The 9,503-nt window shown below is 41.0% G+C and overlaps 1 protein-coding gene across 2 annotated transcripts; it reads right to left on the bottom strand.

Annotated features, from left to right (window-relative positions):
• Positions 1-653: 653 nt before the first annotated feature.
• On the bottom strand, positions 654-9,204 carry pfn2b (profilin 2b). 2 transcript variants are annotated; one of them, XM_018673102.2, is made up of 3 exons: positions 8,825-9,175; positions 5,659-5,851; positions 654-2,704 (listed from the first exon to the last, which is right to left on the bottom strand). In XM_018673102.2, exons 1-3 carry the CDS (start codon positions 8,951-8,953, stop codon positions 2,607-2,609), a joined length of 420 nt encoding a protein of 139 aa, XP_018528618.1. In that variant the 5' UTR covers positions 8,954-9,175; the 3' UTR covers positions 654-2,606. The 2 variants fall into 2 exon arrangements, with proteins under 2 accessions (XP_018528618.1, XP_018528619.1); XM_018673103.2 differs by lacking the exon at positions 654-2,704 and adding an exon at positions 2,711-3,148 and having other exon boundaries at positions 8,825-9,204.
• Positions 9,205-9,503: the final 299 nt, after the last annotated feature.

A 9,503-nucleotide genomic window follows, 5' to 3' on the forward strand; every position in this document is an offset into this window, starting at 1 on the left:
TCCAACACTGGACGTGGAAAGTGAGTCTGTTTCATCAGCTGCTGTTGCCAAGGTGTTAATGAACTTTGAAACTCGCTCATTTTAAAGTCATAACAAAGAACAATTTGGGTTAACAGCTGAGCTAATGACTGCAGCAAAAAGCCAACCCAACTGCAGTCGACTTCACTGGCTTGAAACAATAATTGGCAGCAGGCTGTAAACAGGAGTGAACAATTTTTTTTTTTTTTGTATATCCTGGGGCCTGTCTCATGAAGCAGATTACTGAGTGGGCTGAAAACCTGCACTGCTTTTATTTCAGTCCAGAACTCAGATGGTTCCAGGTGTTATTCTGCAAAGTCATGCCAAGCCTCTGGTAATCCTGTTTTCTGACAGAGACTCTTGTCCAACAACTGATGCACATTTTTGGAATTTCTAATTTCTGTAATTTGATTCGACCTAAACCCACAACACGAGAAGACCGTTTCCCCTTTAGGACAGGCTAGCTGCTCCTAGCATTTCAAGCTAACCGCCCGTAGCCTTATACTATACAGAAAAAGTGGTATCGATCTGCTCATCCAACTCCACAATGAAGCGAGTGAGCACATACATAGAAACACTGAGCTATTCCACTATGCAGGCAGTGATGCATGTGAAAGAAACAGGACAGTAAACGCTTGTCTGGTTGGAATAAATTTATTTGATCTGTCTGTAAACAAGGTGATAAATCAATTTATGGCATTTCTTGGTTTTATGCATATGAAATCAGATGCATTAAAGAGACTGTATCCCAGATGTAAGAAAAAAAGTGGTGAGGAAAAGGAAATGAACATAAATCAGCAAACAGGACTTGAAACAGGTTTTTTTTTTTTATATATATGAGTACACATATCCCACAAGGCCTAAACAGTGGAGCTGAAGCTAAAAATAAAGAGGAAAAAAGTGCCAATGAAATGACTCCTTAGTGGACAGTGGGTAAAATCCATCTTACAACAGCAACAGATCTCTCTACATTATGGCACAGGATACACAGGTTCTGCAGTTAAGTTTTGACAAGACAACCATGAGCGTCTTTTGTTCCAACCAATCCCATCTCCTTGAGTGTCATTTCTACTTTTGAAAGTTTTTTTTTTTTTTTTTTAAAGTTGGACGTTACATTTAGCAGTACTGACCGTGGACAGACCGTGTGATACCCCAGAGCTCAGTTGACTATAGAGTAGAAGGCAATTTATTCCACAGTTTTGTAGTTGTCAACACAGCATGGGTTTGTACAAATGCAGTTATTTGTTTTCTAAACAATAAAGAAAAAAAAAACAATGAAATGAGAATTTTCATCAGATATTCCCACCCTTACCTCCCCTGTAGCTTCTTTTTTTTTTAACCATAGTTATGTATTAACTGTCTGGCTTCCTTCATCAGAAAAAAAAGTTAGCAGTCATCCTTCACATGATTTAGAGCAACTGTATAAACACCCGAACTTCGACTACACTTGGTCCTATAAAAAGAAAAAAAATTCAAACTGGACATACTCCAGATGGTTATATGCTGGGATATCTACTGTCCAAAAAAATGGCAGCCTTTCAAAAACTAAATAAAATAAAAAATATATTACAGGAGCTGGCAAACAAAAACAGTTTTAAGTGCCTGAGCCATTGTTACTGTGGAATGTCCATGGGTTTTTTTTTCGTGTAGTCGGGGAGGTTGTGATGATGGGGAGGGGAGAGAGGCTACCAGCATCTGGAACGCTCGCAAATCCCGTTCATGATCGTTAACTGAGCTGATCCGAACATCCCCCTCCTACACAGACACACACAGGCCACCTCCCCATTATGTATAAAGTATAACCAGGACAGAGCAGCAGATCTGAAGGCAGAGGGGAGTTAAGAGAACTAGTTGGGTGGTGTGTAGTGTTGGATGAAGATAAGTGTCCTGTGAGGTTTTTAGTGTCACCTGCTTTGAGCAAACAGGATAGGGAAACAGGGAGAGAGGGGAGGAACAGAAAATTTTGGCAGGAGCATGGAGAGAGGGAGGAGGGCGGGGGCAAGTGGTGGGTGTAAGAGGGAAACAACAGTGGACCAAGATATGCACGCAGTCTCCCCTCCCGGACTTGATAGGGGGAAATTAAAAGAGGAAGACATGACGAGCTTGGTTACAGCTCAAGTGCTCCAAAGGCATCGGCTGCTCGGGGGGGGTTGATTGAGTTTGAGAGGGACTAAGTAACGGGCACCATCACAGAGAGGAAAAAAAAAAAACCTACTTCAAACTGATGCTATAGCTTTCATTGTCCAAGTGTTTTGGCCAGAATGTTTTTTTTTGCTGGTCTTGGTTAAGTACAGATTTGTCATGACAACCTGTTAGCAACATGCTCATCTTTCGCTATGGATCAACTTAGAGTGCTTAAGGGGGTAAAAAAAGAGGACACAGCGCAAGTGTGTTGATGGGGAGGGAGGGGAAGAGGGTGGGGTTAGGGGAAGATGACAACAAAAAGAAAAAAAAAAAAAGAGGGATAACAAATGGGGAGGAGAGAAGGCAGAAAAAAGAACAAAATAACTACCAACTAGGACTGGAAGTAGTGTGAAATGCAACAGGGTGGTAAGGGTGAGCTGCTAGGTGGCTGGGTACAGGCTGCTTTAGTATCCAGACTTCCTCAGGTACTCAGCCATCTGAAATGCTTTCTTGTTGAGCTGCCCTCCATGGACACCTTCCTTCCCCATGACAACAACCAATGCTGGAGTACACAAAGGAAAAAAAAACAACAAAATAAATGGACAGACATGGTGATTACAGGGCTGGAAAAGAAAGTACTTTTTTTAAATTGCCACCTTGCTAAACGTGGGGCTACATTGCTGATGACAGAGTCTGGACCCTGTGCTGTGTTAGAAATGCTCCTGGGATTTTGTTTAATGGGACTGTACGGGGGAGAAAAATGGGCTTGAGACAGTAATTTGTTTTTATTTTTTTGGTCTGTTTTTTTTTTTTTTCCCAAGTTTTGTGTTTTTTTTTGTTTGCCTTTTTGTTTGGTTTTTTTCTCTCTCTCCCTCAACTACGCCACCATAAGCTACATCAAAACTAAACTAAAACCCTGAATCCCTCAAGTATTTTGCCATCGAGTATGCCTTCTTATTCAATCCGCCTCCATGGACCCCTTCTTTGCCCATTACCAAGACCAAGACTGAAAGAAAAGAGACAGAGAAGGGACATTTAGAGAAGGTGTGGAGATCACACACGTGAAAAGAGAAGAGCACAGAGCCAAAACCAGCAGGCAAGACGAGACGGCTACGGAGGAGGACAATGGTACAAAAAGCAGAGCAGCGCCTTTGGTCTGAAGGCTTTATCAAGCCTCAACATTCATTTTCTCATCAGTGCTGCTGGTGATGAAACAACAAGACATGTCACATTACAATTAGAAAGACAGAAAGTGAGTACAGCGGGAGAATAAATGTAAAGGAAGCATGCAAAGCAGTTTGTCAGTGTGCACACTTACATAAGTTCACCTTAACATCTACTGATTTCCACTAAGAGTAAAAGCAACGTTTGATATTTCAAGAACTATTGATAAAACAAGCCAATTTGTAACATCAGCGTGCTCTGGCGTCACAGTGAGGATCACTGAGCTGTACCCAAATCAAAGCTGTACTGCAGAAAGTTTTAAAAAGGTCAGGTTTAGACAGGTAGTTAATTACACCTGAACCCAACGTGCTGCTTTAAATGCTCCTGATTAGTAAAAATGAAATTTGTGTGTCATGTCTAAAATCTGTTGTAAATTATGTGAATGCTTCTCAAATTCTGTCAAGGTAAAGTTGAATATTATTGCCACTAATCAGTCGATCATATCCTCAAAATCTTTCTCAAAAACTAATGTGAAGTCGGTTCTGAAAGTACAGATAATAACCATAATATTGCCACATTATATCTATAATGATGTAATTAGTATGAAATGTCTCATCAATATGTTCCAGCTACAATTTCACCATGGATGGGTGTTTTAGTTTACTAGTCTACATGGCTGCCAAAGCAAATATTTTCACTATTTGGGTTACATTAGTGCCATGTCCAAACAATACATGGATGCCTGTCTAAAGTGGCTGGTAGTATCCCTGTTTGCACTACTGAGTTTACAGCACTCCACTTGGAAGACTCTAGTCTTTTTATTGTTTCATCTGTAATCAGTATGCACCATGCCAGCAGCAAAGAATAAGAAAGTGAAGCTTCTACTGACTACTAACAACCATCACTAATGCAGCACACATGCAGATACAGCAGCATGCTTGTGGTACCTCTCCTCAATACATGTAAGAGCCCTGAATACGTATTTTTTACCAGTAACGGAGTGGAAGCATGTGAGCAGGGGAACAGATTCATACTTTGTGAATAAGGGGAGTGTTAACCAGGAAGGAGAAAGATGCATGCAGTTCGAGAAGTTTTTAGAAAACCCTGGCCCACAGAGTGAGTCCAGTGTGTGTAGAATAGTGACCAGTTACAGTCTCACCTTTAAGTTTTAGTTGTGTCTGGAAAAAGTGGGGAGGACGGGGCATTGGGGCCCATATAGGCAACATGAAAACTGGCACAACTCTCAGACAAGTCCCTAACAGGGACTTTAATTCAGTTTGCTAATTTGTATCATACACCGTCACCTTTAAAATGCCACATTTTCCTGTTTTGACAGGAATTCACAGAATATATGCATACTTTATACATCTGTTTTAACCGCTGTATTTGGGAAAAAAAACCCTCAGCCTTCAAATAGTGCTCCATGACTGAGTTGTGACCCCTGTAGAGAAGTGTTTGAGCTATGCAGAACACAAATCATGTGCCAGCTTTATTGCTGTTCTGGCTGACAAGCATCCAGTTTGTGGAAGACACAGCCAAATGATTCATCAGTTTGACTGAATCACTTCTTGCTGTTGATGTTTAGGGCTAACAATACCCCAGTATGGATTAGAAACTACTTATGGTATGCAACATGAGTTCCCCAAACTAAAAGGATATAATGCAATTTGCAATGTATTATCATAAATCTTGTTTCAATATATGGTAGATGAGTGAAAATCTGTATCACAGAATAAATCAGGAAATGGTGGAGTTCATTTTAAAATCCGGACAAAGGTTGGATGAGAAGGGCCAGGAACTAGTCAACATAAACATCCAGACATGAGATATTATAAGTGTGAAACTGCTAAAAATGTAATCAATTGGCTTTGGTTTGAGATTTGTTCACTTGCAGGACATCAAATGTTCCCTACAAACACTTACCTAACAAAATGTATATCATCCACAGCTGAAATTATCTGCTTGAAAGACTAGCTTTAACCCCTAACCTGGAATTTGAGGTGAACATCCTTTTATACCCTGATCTAATGAGTCTCCTGGTATGAACTTGCCCCTCAGCTCTAAACAGCCTGTCTGCATATTTCTACACATCACATTTTGCTGAGATGCACTTGTTCCCCCTCATAAATCAGCAAACATTCAAAAAGGTAATATCCAGTGAGTCACAGACATTTTAACACCTGTTTATGTCATATATTGAGGAAAGGTGTATTAAAGATCTATCCCACATGCATGGATGACACAGAAGTCATAAAAGTAGCTAAACTAATAAGACTATATCAAAGCAGGCTACGGTGTTATTGTAGCACTAAAATGAATGTGGCTAACAACAACACTAAATGTGGAACTCACCTTTGCCAGCTCTGCCTACAGAAACGTTGTATGTTGGCTCTCCTCCTTGACTCTTGGTCCGGATGTCCATTGTCCAGTCGCCGTCAACTGGGAGGCTGTCTCTGATTACGGAGCACTTTTTATTGCCTAAGGTCAGCCCACCGGTGAAGAATCCCTCCCGATCCTTTCCTACTAAAACGTTGATTTCATCAGACTAAAAGAAATCACAAAAAAAAAAACAAAGTCAGGTTTGTGTACATCTGCCAGTCTCCATGTAGAATATCAGTCCACTCAGGCAGACACTGTTTTTCCTTGGTGATGATTTGTGGGCGTTTGTCCCTTGCTCTCATTGAGCATAATTCTTTTTTATTGCTCCAAGTGTGGGCACTTTGAAGCCTTTTTCAGTCTGATTAAGTGCTAAGCAAATAAACAATTTAATTCCTCTGTCTCTTGTCTCAGCTTCCAGTTTTCTCTTTTCCTCTACAAGCAGTAACATACAGCGTAATTAATAGTTCTAGACACACAAGTTTTTGCATTTATTGAGCAACAAAAACATCTTTAAAACAATTAATCTGGAATTTATATTGGAACTAGAACTAATACTCGTGTAGTAGTAGCATTTCCAAATAATCAGAAATGGTATCTTTAACAATATCTATAATAACTATAACCATAGCCTTTCTGGAAGACAAAGTGATAAATGTTAATCTCATAACATACAAGGTCATAACACCTCGCCCCTACTCAGCAAAAGCCCTCTAAAGTGACTTTTTAACATACAAGGCTATACATAGTCTAAAAGTTTCATAAACCATGCACTTTTAAAGAGAGACACATGTATTTCAGTGTGGTGTCCACATGGTGGATTCAGTTTCAAAAAGTGATCACTTAGGATGGACTATGATATTCAACTATGGGAGGCCTTGGGGCTCACGCGTCCCTTTATCTAAAAAGACATTAAATATTTTGGAGATTATCTTCTAAGACGCTGCTGGTCTGAAGACTTAAATGAAATTATAACTTGAGGCAGAATAATTATGGAGTAAACTGATGCCTCAGACAACCTTAATACACATACCTCAAGACCTGAGGCTATCATTACATGTCTTCAAATATTGTTTAAATACCTGAGGCTATTAATTCTTTACTTCCTAAGTTTTTCCCAAAACAGTCCAAAATTCTAAAATTCATCAGTGTTAACAGTAATAAAGACAACCATATATCACTATACATAAACTGAACTATATCTTAAATTATTGCATCTTATTGATTAATAGAAATCAAAATTTGGTGAGATTCTTGCTCTTTAAAGAAACTTTTCTTTATTCTGGCCTATATTAGACATAGCTGTCTCCATCGTACTTCAAGTGTCACGTTGTGAAATCTCAGAGGCCCACTGCAGCTGACAAAAACCATTACGCTAAGAAACTTGCTTTAAGATTTGACTACTACCAATATCACACTTTTTCTGACCGCTGCCATATAAACAAAACATGTATAAAAATGTATTTAATCGTAATGAAGCTATTAGCACATATTTAGAAGACCGGATTTTCCCCCCTTTGAACCAATCTGCAGAACAAAAGGCGTCGCCCCTCAACTCCAGAACTGCACAGTCATGGCACACACGAAACCCTCCAGACACAAAAAACGGGAAACTCAAACTCATACAGGCTCGGATAACGTTAGCATGTCGGCTAGCTACACGTCGGGGGCCCGGCTGGCTAAGTAATTACACCAACAGTTGTTCCCCCACCGGGATCCAGGTCTCTATTCCCACATGAAACTTACACCGCAGTTTCACAAACCCAGTGTTAACTTGCTTCACTCCCTAGAAAGCTTATTTCGTTTACCGAAACTGTAGTCGCCGGGTTTAGATAAAACGTGGCTAACATTATTAGCAAGCAGACAATTACCCCTGGCTTTTAATGAGTTTTTTTAATCTACGCGGACAAGAAAAAAAGACGACTCTGTCCGTTTGTTGAGAGTGCTTCTCCAGAAGATAACGATACCCTGCCCCGAGAGGATACTCCCAAGTAACGTTAGCTAACAGCAGCACACTCGTTCACAGTTCACTTGACCGTGGAATAGGCTGCTTATTTCGTCGTCAAAATGACCACTCATTTTGTTACATTCAATCACGACTCGAGTGTTCACCTTCGCACAAATATTTAAATTACTGACCAATAATTTATTTACCAGACAAAATGGAGGCTCAAGGAAGCAGTGGAGACGATTGTTCAGTCAAGTTATATTTAAAACAAATGCCACAGTCGATTCTGATATACGTGCGGTATAACGTGAAAAACGTGATAAATATGGAGTTTGAAAATCTGGACCGTTGCAGCACATGTTCACCGAGGACCAAACGGCCCGATTAGCCTCCATGAACAAAATGAATAAGAAACTGGGAGTGTATCCGCCATCTTGGAAAATAAGGGGCGGTAGCGGCAGTGTGATTCACAGAAGCCGAATAGGAAAAAAAACCAAGGCAGACCGACGGCACGACCGCACGCCAGGAACGCATGTGAGCACCGCGAACTCTGCGCTATTAGCGTTGGCTATAACGATTTTCCAGCGGGGATGACCGGCCTGATCTGAGCTAACCGCCAGCTGTAGTGTGCTAATCAATGTTAACATTAAGTTGCGGGGCTGGTAGGCGGTGTTGTCTACCCAATCCTAAGCAGCTTTTTCAAAGACAAATGGCAAAATCCGGGAGAAAACATGTTTAGCTTGGAGTGGGTTTAGACTGGATTCTTGAACTCGGTTACGCTTTCTGACCGGTATCACAAGCAAACGCTGCTAGTCAATGCTAGCTAGGCTGCTAGCGATGCTAAGTTAGCCCTTTTAGCTCGAGTTCGCGGTACCGTTCGCCTGTGGCTTGGGTCATCTCCGACTACTCTTGTTGCTATTTCGAAAAAAAGATAAATAACCTGAGGTCGCCAAGTGTGTTAAAGCCACTGGAAAGAGATACTGTAAAATCCACCACAGACTGGTGATAGATTAAAAAGCAGTGGTGCATACGTGCCAATGCATCTTGTGTTTGACCACCGGATACCATGTGTACCACACCGCTCGCCTTATCCTCATTCAACAAGGCCTGGCTATGCAGACAAACGCACCGGCATGCAAAATTTAAAATTTTATCCTATATAACCTTCGATATATACAAACAGAGCATACTAACCGTTATGTTGGCAAAGGTACCGCCGGAATGCGATGCCCAGACGTATTTGGCGTCCGTGTACCCAACAACGGCCGCGTCCTGGCAGCTGCCATCAGCCATCAGGTTGTCCACGTAGCTTTGCCAGGACATGTTTGTGAAATTAGTTCTAAGATGGAAAAAGCACGTTGGGTCAAGTAGGTTCACAAACGCCTCTCGAGCGACGAAGACACTGTGAGGAAGCTGTATTTATCGGTGGTTTAACGGGCCTCCAGCAAACAAAACCCCCCCAGCTCCGTCACGTCCCGGCTTTCTTCTGGTCTAGGCAACGAAGAGAAGCCGCTGCAATCGGACAAGCTCTTGGGTGTAGTCCTTACTAAATCACTCCGCCTGGTCGTTGTTCGCCTTGCTGCCTCATTGCATAATTATACTACGCCGCGGAGGAATACATCATGGTTGAAAAACGGTGGCACTAAGCGAGACTATTTTTTTTCTCCACTGCATCAAAGATTTGTTTTCAACTTGCTCGTTCTTCATATTTTCCAATCACCATTTTGATTTTTATCGAGAATAAACCTGTCAAAATAGCTTCATATTAACAAAGCTGAATTTAGTCACTGTTTCAAGCTCATGTAAATCTCTGAGGTCTCATTTTGAAAACAAACTGGTGCGAGATGTTTTATTATAAGGTATGTAAAATAGT

Source organism: Lates calcarifer, linkage group LG17, assembly GCF_001640805.2.
Source record: "Lates calcarifer isolate ASB-BC8 linkage group LG17, TLL_Latcal_v3, whole genome shotgun sequence".
Classification (NCBI taxonomy): domain Eukaryota; kingdom Metazoa; phylum Chordata; class Actinopteri; family Centropomidae; genus Lates; species Lates calcarifer.